We start from the raw sequence: 18918 nt of genomic DNA, 5'->3' as shown, positions 1-18918 counted from the left end.
TTTCATGTGTCAGTATTGCGTAGTAAATCCATACCTAATACAGCTGTTGTCAAGAAATTCGCATTCGGCGAATTAATTTCAAAGTAATTCATAATGCTCGAACGTAGTAGATGTTCCAAAATTCTATTGAAAATCGACGTCAGTGACATGGATCTGTAATTCAGCGAATTACTTCTATGTCCTTTCTTGAATAATGGTGGGAGCTGTGCAGCTTTCCAGTTTTAGGTTCGGAACTTCGGGTCGTGCAAGCGGTTGTATATGATTGCGAAATATGTAGCTATTGCATCAGCATACTCTGAAAGGAACTTAATTGGTCTACAATGTGGAGAAGAAGACTTGCATTTATTATGTGACTTAAGTTGCTCCACTACACCGAGGAAATCTACTTCTAAGTTACTCACGTTGGTGACTGTTCTTAATTCGAGTTCTGGAATATTCACTTCGTCCTCTTTGGTAAAAGAACGTCGGAAAACTGTTTAGTAACACCGCTTTAATGGCTCTGCATCGGTGAAGCGAAGGTATTGATTGTGTCTTGCCACAGGTGTACTTAACATACGATGAGAATTTCTTTCGATTTTCTGCCAGATTTCGATGCAGAGTTTCGTTGCCGAAACTATTAAAAGAATCTCGCATTGAAGTCCTCTCTAAGTTTCGAGCTTCGTTCAGTAAAACGTCGCCAATCTCGAAGATTTTACCTTCTTTTAAACTTAGCATGCTTTTTTCATTGCTTCAGCAACAGTTGTCTGACCTCTTTTGTGTACCATCGGGGATCAGCACCATGGTATATATCTCTTAAATGACACCGATACTATTTCTCTGAATATAAGCGACATCCGGTTTTCATTTACATAGTGAGTTTAGAAGGAGCAGGGAATGTCTCTTACGAATGCGTCAAACGAATTTTTATCTGCTGTTTTAAATACATATACTTTGCGTTTACTTTTGGTGGGTTTGGATGTTACGATGTTCAGTCTCTCTGCAACTAACTTGTGGTCACTGATTCCTGTACCCGTCATGGTGCTCCCTGTTTCCACAGGATTATTTATTGCTAAGAGGTCAAGTATGTTTTCGCAACTTTTGATACTGCATTAATACACTTCCCATGTTACTCTTACGGTTATAGGAGTATTCTTGATCCCAAATACATAGCATGCATCCATTGTTTTTAACATCAGTCATTTTTGGAATGTTTCAAGAAATTCAAACAGGTTATTTAAGTAGTGATGCACACAAAGGGATGACAGTTTGGCTGCGACACTTCATATCTACTTCCAACCGCATGAAATAAATCTAGTTACGGTTTACAGTTAATTTTCTTATCATAATGAAATGTTAATTTGTTAAATACAGGAGACAATACAGCTGCGACTGTAGTCTCGTCTGCTTTGCCACGCAAGCACCAGGTAACGACGCGGTCCCTGTCATGTAATGGCTGTGTTGCTCGTAATACTTAGCAAACTGCCCGGCTTTCTGATAAACATTTCTCCGAAAACAGTAACAGCACCGTGTAACTGTACTCCTCTACCAAATCGCTATCTAAAGTCGGCAAAAAAGGAAAGAACTGTATTTTAGTTAAAATTTCCGTAACTGGTTCGATGCATTGGTAGAAAAACAAGTTACAAGAAATGAGCATACTGAAAAAATTTAACCCTTTGTTCACTATTACAATAGAGAGAATATTTTACAAGCAGTCATATATTTCTTTACATATTTGTACAGTTCAACAGCCGAATCAGAAACACGTATAGATATAACCAGTGTTTGATTTGTAAAAAGAAAAAGAAGAGGTTCCGGTATTGTGACCATCCGGGGGAAGGTAGGTGGTTCGAAATTTAGACATCTTAAAACGTTTGTGTTATATCCTAGCCAGTAATGCCACCCGAGCCCGCTGCCAAAAGGTTGGCAGCATCAAAGTCCGGACGCTGTCCGCATAAGCAACGCCAGCGAGACAGGAAATCGCCGCAAGTCTGCGCGCGCCACCGCTGGCTTCTGGTTTCTTAAGCGCTGGAGTCGCGAGCGCTAGGACAGTTCTGTATTCGCCGCTCAGTTGTATACTCGCCGCCGAATTGTGTACTTGCTAGTCAGTTGTGTGTTCATCGCAGCAGAGTTGTTGTTTGTCGTCAGCCGACGCTGACCTAGCCGCTCCGACTCGAACTAGACAGATTTCTGTAGACACGGAGTTCACTACTGTGTTTCTGTATCTTCGTTAATAAAGATAAGTACCGACTTTTATTTAATCAGAGTGTTTGGGTTTTCATCTTTCTGTTCACTGTTCCAGCGGACCGGTCGGCCCGCTATTAAAAGTGTGGCGGTGACTTCGTAAGCCGTTTCTACAGCGAATTGTTTGTCGCTACGAACGCCGCCACAAAACTGGCGACGAGGGCTTCCGAACTCGTGTGCAGGGCTGGTTCAACTTGTTTCTGGTTATACTAATTATAGCGATAAAATTTTGGGGGCTGGTTTAATTTGTGTTCACTATGTCTGCCGAATTACAACAGTTGATCTTGTTACAGAGTCAGCAAATACAAAGTCTGGTGGAAGCAATCGCCAAACAAGCGGCTAATCCTCCAACACAAAAGGAACAAGCACAGGCAGCACCACCTTTCCGTGCTTTTGATGCATCAAGAGAAGAATGGCGAGAATATTTCGCGCAGTTGCAGGCGCACATGACAGTCTACAAAATCACGGGTACTGAGCGGCAGCTTTATTTAATTTCCACTGCAGGCGTGGAAGTCTATCGACTACTTTGTAAGTTGTTCCCGGAATCCAAGCCAGAAGCTTTAGACTATGACGTTGTTGTTAACAAGCTTGCTGAGTATTTCGAGTCGCGAGTTCATGTGGCAGCAGCCAGATTCAAGTTCTTCAGATTAAAGAAACTGCCACATCAATCTAATAAACAGTGGTTAACAGATTTACGGGGCCTCACCCGTCAGTGCCGATTTAATTGTGTGTGTGGAGCTTCCTACAGTGATGTCATGTTACGAGACGCTATTACTCAAAACATTGCAGATTCTCGTATTCGTGCTGCTATCTTAAAGTTGCCTGACCCGTCATTAGAGACTGTGATGAACATCATTGAAGCCCAAGATACTTTTGACTATGCTGAGTGTGAGTTAGATCAGCCATGTATTTCTCAAATTGCCTGTGCTAAGCAAGTTATGTCACGCCCGCGGCCCCACCGGCAGAGTCAGACTGTGAACACTAGCCGGCCGCGTCATGTTAAACACATTCGTCAGCCGCGTGTGCAAAATGATAGTTACGTCTTGCCCTAAGTGTGTTCTTGCTCATCCTCGTGAACGTTGCCCGTTACGAAACGCGGTTTGTCACTTTTGTCAAAGGAAAGGACACATTCAGACTGTTTGTTTGCGTAAGCGCAAGATCAATTCTAGTGCTGCCCAGCCCATGGATATTCATGTTCTTCAAAGCCAGCCCGCCCAGAAGGTCGCCTTTAAAGACTCTTTTATGGTTCGTGTGGGTAATAAACTTGTTCGCAATAAGCCACCCACCCAGCCCTCTGCTATGCGACCCAAGCGTAATTCAAACGCTGTAAAACGTAATGTACAGACTGCAAGTGAAGCGGGAGTTGTTGTTCCACCCGCCCAACCCACGAGTTGTCGTAGGCAGCGAACACGCGCTAAACGCGCTGATTTTGTGTCTTCCGCCTCCACTGCACCGATCCAGAGACAGTGTAATAAACTATTTGTGAAGCTACGCATCCAGGATAAGACCTTCAATTTTCAATTAGACACTGGTGCGTCTGTGACTCTCATAAATAGTGCTACGTATGCGGCTATCGGCCGCCCTAAACTTTCAGCGGCAAAACATACTTTGGCTACTTATAGTGGAGAACAAATTCCTGTGTTAGGTGTATGTAGCGTGCCAGCCACATTCCGTGGCAATACAAAAACAGTTTCATTCACAGTGCTCCGCGCTACAGACAGTGTAAACATTTTCGGATTAGACTGTTTTGACTTGTTTGGCCTGTCTATCCAAGACAATGTGTTGCAAATTAATTCTGTTGTTGTTCCTCAAGACAGCATAACCGATTTGTGTAAACAGTACAGTGACATATTTAAAGACGAACTAGGTTGTGCTGCGAACTTTGCCGCTCATATTACGTTAGAAGATAATGCTCAGCCTCGATTTTTTCGTGCTCGTCCAGTGCCTCACGCCCTCCGGGCACCTGTAGCAGATGAACTTCGTCGTTGGCAAAACAACGGTGTTATTCAACCCGTTTCAGCGAGCCAGTGGGCTTCTCCCTTAGTTATTATAAAGAAACCGTCTGGCAAGTTACGTTTGTGTGCTGATTTTAAGTCGACAGTTAATCCTCAGACTGTCATTGATTCTTTTCCTTTGCCTAGACCGGACGAGCTGATGGATAAGTTAGGGGAAGCTCGTTTCTTCTCCAAAATTGATCTACGTGAAGCATACTTGCAATTGCCCCTCGACGAGCAATCACAACAGTATTTTGTCATAAACACGTCGTTGGGGTTGTTCCGTTTTCTGCGTTCGCCTTTTGGTTGTGCGTCAGCTCCAGCTGTTTTTCAGCGTTTTTTGTCACAACTTCTGGCTAATGTGCCATCGTGTTGCAACTATTTAGACGATATTGTTGTGTCCGGTCGGACGCCTGCTGAACATTTCCGTAATTTGGAGTGTTTGTTTACAGTGTTGGCCGGCCGCGGTGGTCTAGCGGTTCAGGCGCTCAGTCCGGAACCGCGCGTCTACTACGGTCGCAGGTTCGAATCCTGCCTCGGGCATGGATGTGTGTGATGTCCTTAGGTTAGTTAGGTTTAAGTAGTTCTAAGTTCTAGGGGACTGATGACCACAGATGTTAAGTCCCATAGTGCTCAGAGCCATTTGAACCATTTTTTTTTTACAGTGTTGTCTCAGGCAGGCCGACGTTGCAACATCGATAAATGTTCATTTTTCCTTACGGAGATGGAGTATCTGGGACATGTTATTAATGCTCAAGGCATTCATCCCTCCCAGTCACATTTAGCAGCTATTCGTGATTTGCCCGCCCCTCGCAATCTGCATGAATTGCAAGCAGTTCTTGGCAAATTGACGTATTATATTAGGTTTATACCTAATGCATCACAGATTGCTGCACCGTTGCATCGTCTCCGCCGTAAGAATGTTCCATTTGTGTGGTCAGCTGATTGTCAATCAGCCTTTCAGCAGCTTAAAGAGGCTTTATTGAATGATCGTTGTCTGGTCCATTACGACCCTAACAAGCCTCTGGTTTTAGCTTGTGATGCCTCTTCTTTCGGCCTCGGTGCTGTGTTGTCTCACCGAGTCGGTAACACCGAACGTCCTATTGCGTTCGCATCTAAATTGCTAAACAAAGCTCAGTGTAATTATAGCCAATTGGACAAGGAAGCGTTGGCTATTGTGTTCGGTGTCACAAAATTCCATCACTACCTCTATGGTAGACCATTCTATTTAGTAACAGATCACAAGCCCCTGACGTCACTGTTTCATCCGTCTAAACCAGTTCCTCAGCGGACAGCTCAGAGACTACAACGTTGGGCTCTTTTGTTATCACAATACCAGTATGAGATACTGTATCGCCCTACAGCTCAGCATGCAAACGCTGACGCGCTTTCTAGATTGCCGATTGCTGCGGATGATGTCTTCGATTCCTCTGACGACTCTTGCCATCAGCTTGACGCCGATGAGCATCAATCCCTCCGGGATTTTCCGATTCATTATCGTCAGGTGGCACGTGAGACAGCTAAGGATCCTCATCTGAGTTTACTATTACGTTTTGTTCAACGTGGTTGGCCGTCCAAGGCAAAGGACATATCGGATCCTGTGGTTCGTCGCTATTATCCGCAACGTCATCTGTTGTCTGTTTCGCACGGAGTTTTGCTGTTACGCACCGAGAATGACCAGCTTCGTGTAGTGGTTCCCCAAGTGCTCCAATCCAAGGTCCTCGACTTGTTGCATCAAGGTCATTGGGGAGTGGTCCGCACCAAGCAGCTTGCCCGCCGTCATTGTACATGGATCGGCATTGATAAGCAGATTACGCAGATGTCTACAGATTGTTCGACGTGTGCCGAACACCAAGCTGCTCCGCCTCAACGCTATTTTGAGTGGGCACGCCCTGCCGGTCCTTGGCAGCGAGTACATATTGATTTCGCTGGTCCATATTGGCATTCTCGTTGGCTCATCGTGATAGATGCATTTAGTAATTTTCCGTTTGTTGTGCCCATGCAGTCTACAACGTCTGCACAAACTATACAGGCGTTGACTTCAATTTTTTGTATTGAGGGTCTTCCAGAAGTTTGTGTCTGACAATGGTCCACAATTTACCTCTGCTGAATTTGAAAGTTTTTGTTCTGCCAATGGCATTCGCCATGTTCTTACTCCGCCGTTCCACCCTCAATCGCATGGTGCAGCGGAACGTTTTGTACGCACATTCACGGATCATATGGACCGCCTTCGTGCTACGCACTCTCGTCAGCAGGCCCTCATCACGTTCCTGTCGTCGTACCGGACCACGCCACGCGACGGCCCTTCGCCTGCGGAGCTTCTCCACGGCCGTCGTCATCGCACCCTACTACGGTTGTTGCACCCCCCGGATCGACCCGCCGCTTCTGAGCATCGCACGCGTTTTCAGCGCAACGACGCCGTTTTTTTCAGAGTTTATCACGGTCGCCGTCGTTGGGAACGTGGTACCGTGATAAGTGTCCAGGGTCGCGGTTTTTATACTGTTCAAGGTGCTACTGGGGTGCACAGGAGGCATCAGAACCAGTTGCGCCGCGCTGGCCGCCCGGATTCTGCCGCTCGTTCTTTGTCCACAGATTTGGTCCGCGGCGGGTTCCAGCCGCGCCTTCCGACTTCGCTGCCGCCCTCAGGGCAGCTGCAGCAGCCGTCGCCGCTACCACGCCGACAGCCCGTCCCGTTGATGCCTCCCGCGCAGCTTCATCCTGGAGCGCCCCAGGTGGTCACTCCGGCGCCTGCGGTCCCTCTTCCGTCGACACCGCCTTCGGAGCTGATGGACGTCGACCCCTCAGCCGGGCCGCCTTCCCAAGCGGTGGCTGTGCAGCCTGTCGTGCAGCCGCTTTCCTTGGGCACCCCCAAGGAGTCTGACACCGCAGCGCCTTGTCCGGCGCCCACTCAGCAGCCGTCGACGCAGCGTCAGGAGACGCTGCCTCTCTTCGTGGGTCCCGACGCCCCGTCGCGTCCAGTACCAGAAGCTGCGCCCGTGGTCACAGGCGTGCACCCTGACCTCGGTTTTCAGTCGGTGTTTCCCGAGGCCCCGCGCAGCCAATGCTGGGGTGCGGACCGGGGACTGCCACCGACAACAGTCTCCGCCCCGGTCTCTTCTCCTACGCCTGCGGCCAGACCCCTCCCCCGCCGTCGACGCTCGCCACGTCATTATTCAACGATGGTGCGGCGATTTGGGGGGGAGGAGTGTTATATCCTAGCCAGTAATGCCACCCGAGCCCGCTGCCAAAAGGTTGGCAGCATCAAAGTCCGGACGCCGTCCGCATAAGCAGCCCCAGCGAGACAGGAAATCGCCGCAAGTCTGCGCGCACCACCGCAGGCTTCTGGTTTCTTAAGCGCTGGAGTCGCGAGCGCTAGGACAGTTCTGTATTCGCCGCTCAGTTGTATACTCGCCACCGAATTGTGTACTTGCTAGTCAGTTGTGTGTTCATCGCAGCAGAGTTGTTGTTTGTCGTCAGCCGACGCTGACCTAGCCGCTCCGACTCGAACTAGACAGATTTCTGTAGACACGGAGTTCACTACTGTGTTTCTGTATCTTCGTTAATAAAGATAAATACCGACTTTTATTTAATCAAAGTGTTTGGGTTTTCATCTTTCTGTTCACTGTTCCAGCGGACCGGTCGGCCCACTATAAAGTGTGGCGGTGACTTCGTAAGCCGTTTCTACAGCGAATTGTTTGTCGCTACGAACGCCGCCACAAAAGTTTGTTAACGGTTTTTGAACATTTTAAGAGTGTGAATTTGTATAGGTAAAAAATAAAACTCCCATGTGCACCAATAATCTTTTGTTACATTATTTCTCAGATTACGATTTGTTACAAAAAGAAATCATAGTAAGGCGAACACACGTAAATATGAACTATACGATAATGTTTTAACTTTCAGTTTATAAAACTGTCCACAGCTTTGAAAGGTTTTCGTTGCGCGTATTCCTTCTCTCTGTTTCCTTGCTGTTGGTGTCCATGGTAGGGCGCTGTCCACGAAGTAGCCAAGGTTCCACGACTTTTGAAGGGTCAAAACGAATCAGTGGTGGGTCATTTAACTTCAGCAAACGTAATGAAAAATCAGTTTTTGTTAACAGAGAGGCTCTACTGTCAGTAATGATCAGATTCATTTGGTTCACATTCACTAGATGATTCTGTAATCGTCTTGATAGTAGTTGTCAACAGAAGCTAATTTGTGGGATACTTTTTTTTGTTTTCAGTTTCCATCAAAGTTCTCACAACTGTCAAAAACATACTCACGAAATGCTGTAATCATATCTCGTTTGTTCAGTGGCAAGCGCACTGAAAGTGACTCAACATCTTTTTCCCCAATAATGCTATCGTACTACATCTCGAAATCTGCGGTTGTGACTTCTTTTCGTCAGAGGTACCGTGCGTACCATCGCAAATCAAGCGCTGTATATAACAAACTTAATGCTCAGATGAACTGTACTAAGCCACTCGAGGTATGGAGTAAGGGATGGAGCCTGGATAATGACTTTTCATTAAAAATATAACAATTGAAGCAGAAGTTATACGAAAGGAAATTCCAAAATATTTGAATGATGTCTGCGAAATAAGGCAGTGCCTCAAAACTAGAACAGCGCCGTAATCATTCTGCTGCACGATAAATGCGACAGATAATCTTTAAAATTATCTCCTTCCGCATTAAAAAACAATTACATTTTAATCAGGCGAAGAAATAAATTGGCCTTAGAAGCGGATGTAACACTATGGATCATTTTTAAGTCATGAACGAAAATATAGAACGGATTAATGGGTATGAATGTAACATTATCAGAGCTGGTCCGCCTGTCGCAGAGCAGACTCTATCTGACGGGTCGGCTGCGGGCGGGCGTGAATCTTTGTTAGAGCGGCCAGCTGTCAGGACTGTGACGGGCGAGATGAGCGCACTTCCAGGCTGCTAGCCACGAGGCCCAGCTGTCATCGGTATTTTCCCAGGCAGAAAGAGGGGTATCTTCCGGCAGCGTGGTCGCGGGATCAGCTAAGATGGAGGGACCTGTGACTTCGAACATCGTCACTAATACAATTTTAATGAAAATATGTAAAATGCTTGCAAGAAAGAAACCAATGACAGCTTCTAGAACCGCGGCGTGGCAGTGAGACGAGCTCACTGAACATAAAACTACGTTTGAAGCTTTAATATTAAAAAAGTTCTCAACATTATTACTAATACACTACTGGTCATTAAAATTGGTTCACCACGAAGATGTGCTACAGACACGAAATTTAACCGACAGGAAGAAGATGCTGTGATATGCAAATGATTAGCTTTTCAGAGCATTCACACAAGGTTGGCGCCAGTGGCGACACCTACAACGTGCTGACACGAGGAAGGTTTCCAACCGATTTCTCATACAAAAACAGCAGTTGACCGCCGTTGCTTGGTGAAACGTTGTTGCGATGCCTCGTGTATGGGGGAGAAATGCGTACCATCACGTTTCCGACTTTGATAAAGGTCGGATTGTAGCCTATCGCGATTGCGGTTCATCCTGAATTGCTGCTCGCGTTGGTCGAGATCCAATGACTGTTAGCAGAATATGGAATCGGTGGATTCAGGAGGGTAATACGGAACGCCGTGCTGGATCCCAACGTCCTTGTATCACTAGCAGTCGAGATAACAGGCACCTCATCCGCATGGGTGTAACGGATAGTGCAGCCACGTCTCGATCCCTGAGTTAACAGATGGGGACGCTTGCAAGACAACCATCTGCACGAACAGTTCGACGACGTTTGCAGCAGCATGGACTATCAGCTCGGAGACAATGGCTGCGGCTACCCTTGACGCTGCATCACAGACAGGAGCACCTGCGATGGTGTACTCAACGACGAACATGGGTGCACGAATGGCAAAACGTTTCGGATGAATCCAGGTTCTGTTTACAGCATCATGATGGTCGCATCCGTGTTTGGCGACATCTCGGTGAACGCACATTGGAAGCGTGTATTCGTCATCGCCATACTGGCGTATCACCCGGCGTGATGGTATGGGGTGCCATTGGTTACACGTCTCGGTCACCTCTTGTTTGCATTGACGGCGTTACATTTCAGATGTGTTACGACCCGTGGCTCTACCCTTCACTCGATCCCTGCGAAACCCTACATTTCAGCAGGATAATGCACGACCGCATGTTGCAGGTCCTGTACGGGCCTTTCTGGATACAGAAAATGTTCGACTGCTGCCCTAGCCAGCACATTCTCCAGATCTCTCACCAACTGAAAACGTGTGGTCAATGGTGGCCGAGCAACTGGCTCGTCACAAAACGCCAGTCACTACTACTGATGAACTGTGGTCTCGTGTTGAAGCTGCATGGGAAGGTGTACCTGTACTCGCCATACAAGCTCTGTTTGACTCAATGCCCAGGCGTATCAAGGCCGTTATTACGGCCAGAGGTGGTTGTTCTGGGTACTGATTTCTCAGGATCTATGCACCCAAATTGCGTGAAAATGTAATCACATGTCAGTTCTAGTATAATATGTTTGTCCAATGAATACCCGTTTATCATCTGCATTTCATCTTGGTGTAGCAATTTTAATGGACAGTAGTGTAGTTTTCATAATAAATTGTAACAGCTCAACCCATCACGAAAGACACACTTACGATACACCAGATGAAATAGAATATGTGAGCAATATAATAAACAGATTACTTTTCTAATTAAACAGATCTACAAAAATGTTTAATTATTTACGTAAACAGTGCCATCACTATGAAATCCTCCGCAGAGACATAAATAATCTTATCAACATGAGTTTCCTTCTTTTATATTCCAATAACTTTCGATGTATATTTAATTATAGTTGCGATTTATGAAATAGTTCAAGTCAGTGTTTTGACTCGAGTGCCGAATGCCCTACAGTCTGGAACCGCGCGACCGCAGGTTTAAGGAGGAGGAGGAGGAGGAGGAGATTAGTGTTTAACGTCCCATCGACAACGAGGTCATTAGAGACGGAGCACAAGCTCGGGTTAGGGAAGGATGGGGAAGGAAATCGGCCGTGCCCTTTCAAAGGAACCATCCCGGCATTTGCCTGAAGTGATATCAGGTTTAAGTAGTTCTAAGTTCTAGGGGACTGATGACTTCAGAAGTTGAGTCCCATAGTGCTCAGAGCCATTTTTTTTAGCAATATTATTATCCTTCTGGGTTTCAACCGACAGATCCAACTTCATTTCACCTTTGATTAATTTAATCAATTCGCCATTGTGTCTCACTGCTAGTTCAAGGTTTTGTCATAAACATTATTATGGTGAGTTGTTGGACTGTAGAGCGACGGTGTACGCCAACCACTATTGACGGTAGCGAGCCACGTTCAAAGTTATTGGCCGTACATTGCCCGTACTCTAGCAGAACTTACTACTGCGTCGTAAATGTCTGTATTGAAAGGGATACACGACGTGAGGCGTAGGAGCAAGAACCTACGAAAAACTTCGTATGAAGTACCAGTTTGCCTGAGTTTCACAGATTTTGAGAAATATTTTGACTCCAATCTGTCCTGACAGCCCTTGCTTGAGTAGTACTAACGTCGATGAGCCATTACTTGTGTTGGCATACTGGAGAATATATATCAGGCTATCAAAATATTTCCGTCTGAGAGCGTTACTGCAGGTGTATGCAACCCAATGTGACTCTGATACGCGTATACAGGGTGTTTGGGAGGAAAGGTCAATATTTTAAACAGTGATAGTATAAGTGATTCTGAACAAAAAATGTTATATGAACATAGGTCCGCAAATGCTTCGTTAGGGAGGTATGGGTATTGAAAGGAACTTTAATTCTGCAAAACTGATGTGCACTACGTGAACGAATATGCAGTACAACTAGTCCGTAACGTGATTTTCTTGCAAACAATGCACGGGTACATGCCATGTTTACGCTATGCAACTTACCACATATTATGGTCATGTACGTAGTACAATCACCCGTTGTTTGCGCAGATGTGCCGTGTAAGCCGCATTGTGCAGTGTACCGGCGACGGATCAAAAATGGCTCTGAGCACTATGGGACTTAACATCTGAGGTCATCAGTCCCCTAGACCTTAGAACTACTTAAACCTGACTAACCTAAGGACATCACACACATCCATGCCCGAGGCAGGATTCGAATCTGCGACCGTAGCAGTCGTGCGGTTCCGGACTGAAGCGTCTAGAACCGCTCGGCCACACCGGCCGGCGGCGAAGGATCGGTTAGCTGTGTAGTGTATGGTGTTAACTGTGTTCTTACAAGCGCTGCTAACAGTGCCACACGTCTACAGTAATGAGGAATACGCATATATGATGTATGTTTATGGCTTCTGCGACGGTAGTGCTACCGCTGCAAGAGAAGAATACCACAGGCGCTTTCCGAATCGACGATTACCTCATCGCAGGGTGTTTACCAAAGTGTTTATCACTCTGCGTGCAACAGGCTCTCTTCCAAGTAGACATATTTCGTCCGAGCCTGCACGTCAACAAACTTTGCAAGAACAGGAAGAAATAATTGCAGGTGTTGAGCAAAATCCCAGCACGGGCGTACGAAGAATGTCCCTACGTTTGGCCGAGCGGTTCTAGGCGCTTCAGTCCGGAACCGCGCGACTGCTACGGTCGCAGGTTCGAATCCTGCATTGGGCATGGATGTGTGTGATGTCCTTAGGTTAGTTAGGTTTAAGTAGTTCTAAGTTCTAGGGGACTGATGACCTCAGGTGTTAAGTACCATAGTGCTCAGAGCCATTTGAACCATTTGTCCCTACGTTTGAATGCCCCACAGACACGTGTATGGGAAACATTACATGAGGAAAACTTGTATCCATTTCACATACAGCGCGTCCAAAATCTCCACGTTGGCGACAATGCCAACGACTTCAATAGTCATTTGCTTCCATACATACTATTCACTGACGAAGCCCAGTTTTCACGGCATGGAATAATCAACACACGCAATAATCATCGATGGTCACGGGAAAATACACACGCTTCAGTGGATTGCAATTTCCAAGTTCGTTTTGCCATAGATGTTTGATGCGGCATGATCGGTAAAATTTTGATAGGTCCGTTTATTATCAATCTCCGACTGACGGGTGAGAGGTACTTGCATTGTTTGGAAAATTCATTTGTGGAACTATTGGAAGACGTTCCTTTAGCCAAGCGAACTGGAATGTACTTTCAACATGACGGTGCCCCTTCACATGTTACCTTACGTTACCTCAACCGCACCTACCCTAATCGCTGGATTGGCCATGGCGGTGATATTAACTGACCTCCAAGATCACTTCACCTTACACCATTAGATTTCTGTTTATTGGGCTGGATGAAATCAGAGCTGCATAAAGTGAAGGTAAATACACTAGATGAACTCTTTCTTCGTATCATGGACGCTGCTGAATTGATTAGGAACCAGCCACAGGCAACTGAAGTAGCAACACAATATGTTGTCGCTAGAGCGCAAAAGTGCGTTGACGTTCATGGTGGGATATTCGAACCTGTTCTGTGAACTATACAACATCAGTACGATAAGTGTTAAAGCCGTTCGTAAAAGACGTGGTACGTCTTTTTCAACTGAATACATGTAACATGCATGTTGTAATGCATTATGTAGTAAATGCAAAGTAAATAAACATTATGTAAAATTATGTAATATAACTGTACTTCTCTGTAACATTGTTTTCAAGAAAATCACGTTACCGTCCAGTTGTGTTGCGTATACGTTCACGTTGTGCACATCAATTTTGCAGAATTGAAGTTCCTTTCAATACCCATACCTGCCTGACGAAGCATTTGTGGATCTATGTTCATATAACATTTTTTGTTCAGAATTACTTATACTATCACTGTGTAAAATATTGACCTTTCCTCCCCGAACACCCTGTATAAACATCGACAGCTAGACAAGTGGTTAATGTGTCCTTCAAAAGGAAACTTCTTGATTGGCCCTTATATAACTCAATGCTACAGCTTCCATGAGACTTCATCATCAGGAGAATGGCGAATTCAGAATTGAAAGAGGAGCCACACAAAGAGATTCCATATCGCCAAAACTATTCTCAGCTTGCCTCAAGGAAGTTTATAGATACTTAAACTAGGAAAACGAAAAAAATCTGTATCTTGCATAAAAACTAGAAAAGAAATAAGAGGCGACGAGCTAGGCTTGGTAACTGTTAGTAAAGCGAATTAGAAACAGGACAGAGATTTCTGGTCGGATGATAACAGGTGTCGGAACCGCTATGAAGAGGGAGGTAAGCAAAAAATGAAATGATCTTGTGGCATTTTAGCAGGGCGTGTTAATATAAGCAACGCGGCGATCGATTTATTCATCTGAGTATTGAACACCAACCGCCATTTTACACGTTTACATGTCCACACGGCAAGCTGGTGATAAAGAAAGAGCGAGAATGTATGACGAAATAGAGGAATTAAAAAAAATACGTACAAGGAGATGAAAATTTGACGATCATAGATGAATGCAACCCTAATGCAGGAAAAGGAATGTAATGTAGGGCAACAGGAAATTATGACTAAGTGAAATGAGTGAGAGAGGAGTGAGGTATTTAGAGTTCTGTTATGGGAACCAAGTGGTAGCAGCGAACACTCTCTTCTACAGTCAGAAGAATAGAAGACGTACTTGGAAAAGGCAAGGAGCCAAAGGGAGATTTCAGCTGGACTGCTTAGACAAAGATTTAGAGATCAAAATATGGACTAGGGAGAACACCCGGATGCTGATGGAGGTTCAGAGTATAACCCAGTACTGATGAACAGTAAGATTAAATTCAAGAAAATAAAAGAAAACTGAGTATACAATGAAAGGTAATGCTGAAAATTTAGGACAGAAAGAGATGAAGTAGAAATTCTCTGAGGTAGTGACCAATAACCTAAGCAAAATCGTTGAGATTAGGTGACTAAAAGAGGAATGGAAGTTAATAAAGAAAGAAATAATTAAGGTTAGATATGAGACTATAGGTATATCGAAAGAAGGAAATGCTCGAGAGTATTCGTAAAAGAAGAATATTCAGGGTGATTCCAGAATGACGTTAGAGATGTGCAGGGGAAATGGTGTAAGGTGGCTATAATTTCGCTCCTTACAAGCACTCATCTACATACTTTGCTATGATCTACAACCACAATTAGGTATCATTTGCTAGGTTGTACATCGTATAAGTGAATATTTAAAGAGACTGACATTGTCACGTACGCCTTGTAAATAATTGATAATGCTTTTCCATGAAAGATGACGGAGTGTCTTTATTATAAAAACGGGATAATGAATGATTGCCTACACTAGTAGAGGTTGGAACGCCAGTGGAGATGAAATGGCAGGCATAACTCAAGCCCTGGGTGAAAAAAAGAAGCTCTCACAGGTGTGCGTGTCCTGCTTGACGCAGGAAGTGACAAGACGGACAGTCTGGACACCTGGTCGCGGAAACGCAATACAGTGGTGGCTGGTCGGTATTGTAGTTAGGCTGGAAGGATTATACTTCAGAAACTACGAAAAATCTTGGACGCAGCTGAGAGAAACGAGGAAGCGTCACCTCGGAAATCACACAGGCTGGATTATTTCCACGGATTTTTACTCAGAAACGTACCATTGTATGAGTATAGGTATTTCCTCGCAGACAGTCCGCACTGGACGACAAAAGGCTAAAATATGGTTGGTTAGCGTTCGGAAGAATCTGTAGAGAGGGAGAATATTCCGTGGTTTCTAGAATATGAATCGTTTTCTGAGTTACGAGGGAGGGGAGCCGAGCTGTGCTGGGAGGCCAGTGGTGTAGAGAAGTGGTCTTCCGTTTTTGAGCGAACGCGTGTGACGGTCGCTCAGTATCAGCTTTGTTGTTACAGACAGACTTGCTGTCTTTGCTCTCAGGAGAGTTTATAGTTATAACTGTTAGGCACTGTACTGTGGCGAACTTATACGATTCTGGACTTCGCCTCTGGGTTGGACGTCGTCGTTGAGTACGAAGCATTCAGTGTTTGAGAGCACTTCTTCTGCTTGTACTTACATTGAGACATTATTTGAACTCCGTCCTTGTGACTGGGAGTTTGCGGTCCTCGTTTGTAGAGCACAGAGAGGAGAAGACAGTATTAGAATATATTAGTCAGAGGACCGCCTTCAGCCATCCTCGTGTTTGAAAGAATTTATTTTGTGGCTGGAGTTCTTCCATCTTGACAGACGAGTATGAGAATCATAACTCCGAAGTGCCAGATGCACTACATACGGTGATATTGCTAATTGCTTCAGCTTATTAGGGCTATAAAGCTAAACAGCTGTGATCACGTTAGTTTCTTTCCACTGAGGTTCCATACTACCGTAGATCATCTTTGAAAGTAGTGTCTTCTAGTGTTTGGTATGTAGATGATGCCAGTCATTTAGCGTTATTTTTGTTAGATTGCATGGGCATAAAAAGGAGCAAAGTTGGGCAATTGCTCAGAAATTTTAGTTAGGAAATACACACATTTGTAATAAAGAATTGTTTTTTAATATACAATAAATGTATAATAAGAAACAATGATTATCATTTAGTAGTATTAGTTGTCTTAGTCATTCATTTATGTTTAGGTTGTAATTTATATGTTAAAGAGCATTAAGAGATCGTAAGATCTGCTTCAGGGGGATAGTCAGACAGGGCCAAATCATCGTTTTAGCGTCTATTATTTTGCGTTGCGCACATTAGTTTTACACACGCATGAAGGAGCATCTTGGATATGGCGACCCTGCCAAGATTCTACTTACAGTCTTCTGATTATAGTCATAAAGTGGTTTGAAACCCCAGAAATTAAAAATAAAAATTTCCCATTTATAATATTTAGGTATTATTGATAGTGATCACCATCTTGCGTGTATAGTTTGCAGTGGTAAAGTCACACAATAACATTAAAAATAATATTTGTGTATTTTACTGTATTTCTTCTCAGAGGTGTTGAGCTTCACGCCGCTGGCTTCAATTTATTGATATTTAGGTTATGTCGTATTGTAACAATGGTGATCGTTCACAACATTCCCATTAGCTTAGCTCCTTTGTTGCAGATATTTTATGTTATATGCCTGTTACATAATAAATGTGGGCCGCGCGGGATTAGCAGAGCGGTCTAAGGCGCTGCAGTCATGGACTGTGCGGCTGGTCCTGGTGGAGTTTCGAGTCCTCCCTTAGGTGTGGGTGTGTGTGTTTGTCCTTAGGATAATTGAGGTTAAGTAGTGTGTAAGCTTAGGGACTGATAACCTTAGCAGTTAAGTCCCGTAAGATTTCACACACATTTGAACATTAAATGTGGGCAGTGTAGATTGTGTACCTTTAAGAGAGAACTGTTATCAGGGATCAGTCCATGTTAACTAGGGCGAAAGCGCGCTTAGTAGCACAACAGAGCACTAGGTGTGACAATACATAAATGGAAGATGCACGGGGTAGTCAAGAATGCCTATGGGATGAGAAAAAGTTAGCTATGTTAGCAGCACAAGGCTCTGGTGAGGAGACAACCGATCAAAGGGAATTTTGTGAGGATGATAGACACATCAAGCCCATGGTGGGCAATCTGAAAACAAAGATGAGGAACAGAGACACACTGAGGCAATCGTAAAGATACGGGGCTATAATGTAGGGAGTCCAAGTGAACGCAGAACAACTAGGAATTGTGATAGATCGCCATCAGTGACATCGTCAAAAGATAGCATATCAAGGGCATGCAGTGATGACTTTCTTGAATACCAAGAAATGGAAATGGAAAAGGGGAGATCACCTATGAGTAGCAAGAGAAAGTCACAATAGAAGAAAAGATTGAGATAACACAGGTATGTTGGACATCCTTGCTTACCTAAAAGCAATGCGAAGTGAATTGGGAGAACAAATAAAAAAGGGGAATGATAAAGTACGCTCTGAAATGGGAAGTCAAATTCTAAAGGTTAGTGCTGAATGGGGAAGTAAAATTCAAAACGTTAGTGTCGAAATTCAATCAATAAATGATGAAACGAGGGAAATGAAAAACTAGAACGAGAGATTGCGGAGGTCAGAAAAACCGCGAACGAGGCGCGATTACTAGCGAGGGGCGCAAAGCGGATTGCTCTTGAAACATTAGAGAAGTCAGAAAAAACAACAAAGACAGGTAGAGCTGCATTAACGAAGTTGCACAGGCGCGTGAAACAAGTAGAAATAACGCAGCTGCAAAAGACAAAAATTGCACCAAGTAATGCACTGGCCGCGGAGCTCTCCCAATTTAAACAGAACGTAGAAAGCGAAATTAAGCAATTATCTCAGGAAGTCAGGTTGCAACCAAGGTAAAAATCACCTCTCAGAAAAGAAATAGTAGGCGATTTGAAAACAATAGAAACCGAAAGAGCCAATTCAATCTCTACACAATCATGTCCCAGCCAGTCGATATTAGAATGTGCTCGAAAGTAAGTGTTGCTCCTCTACTACAGATTGAAATCGTATCTGCAGAGCAACGAAATATCGCTAGAGATATGGCCCCCGCGTCTGTACAGGGCACGACTGGGTCACAAATTGCGAATACGGAGAACAGCAATGAGATATATCATATGCATAATTGTTACCCGATAATGCGCACCGTGGGACAGTTTTTCCAGTGATGAAAACGTGACAGGTAGTAGAAGAGAGGACGCCCAAGGTAACGGTAGACAGGTAACGTTAGCGCCAAGTGAGAATGGGAGGCCGAGTGGGAAGAAATTCTAATGAAATTTTCGAATTTAAGCATTTCATCTCAGTGC

General features: G+C 44.6%; 1 protein-coding gene across 1 annotated transcript in view; it reads left to right on the top strand.

Moving 5' to 3' along the window:
* The first annotated feature begins 3402 nt into the window (after positions 1-3402).
* The window catches only part of LOC124556221 (SR-related and CTD-associated factor 4-like), a 40408-nt gene continuing 24892 nt past the window's right edge, over positions 3403-18918 (top strand). Inside the window, exons 1-2 of the mRNA XM_047130212.1 lie at positions 3403-3532; positions 6807-7220. Of these exons, the coding sequence (XP_046986168.1) occupies positions 3403-3532; positions 6807-7220 (544 nt within the window). The remainder of the gene's footprint in view (positions 3533-6806; positions 7221-18918) is intronic.

This window comes from Schistocerca americana, chromosome X, assembly GCF_021461395.2.
Source record: "Schistocerca americana isolate TAMUIC-IGC-003095 chromosome X, iqSchAmer2.1, whole genome shotgun sequence".
NCBI lineage: Eukaryota > Metazoa > Arthropoda > Insecta > Orthoptera > Acrididae > Schistocerca > Schistocerca americana.
The sequence above is the reverse complement of the archived record's forward strand: the minus strand, read 5'-3'. Positions and strand labels throughout refer to the sequence as shown.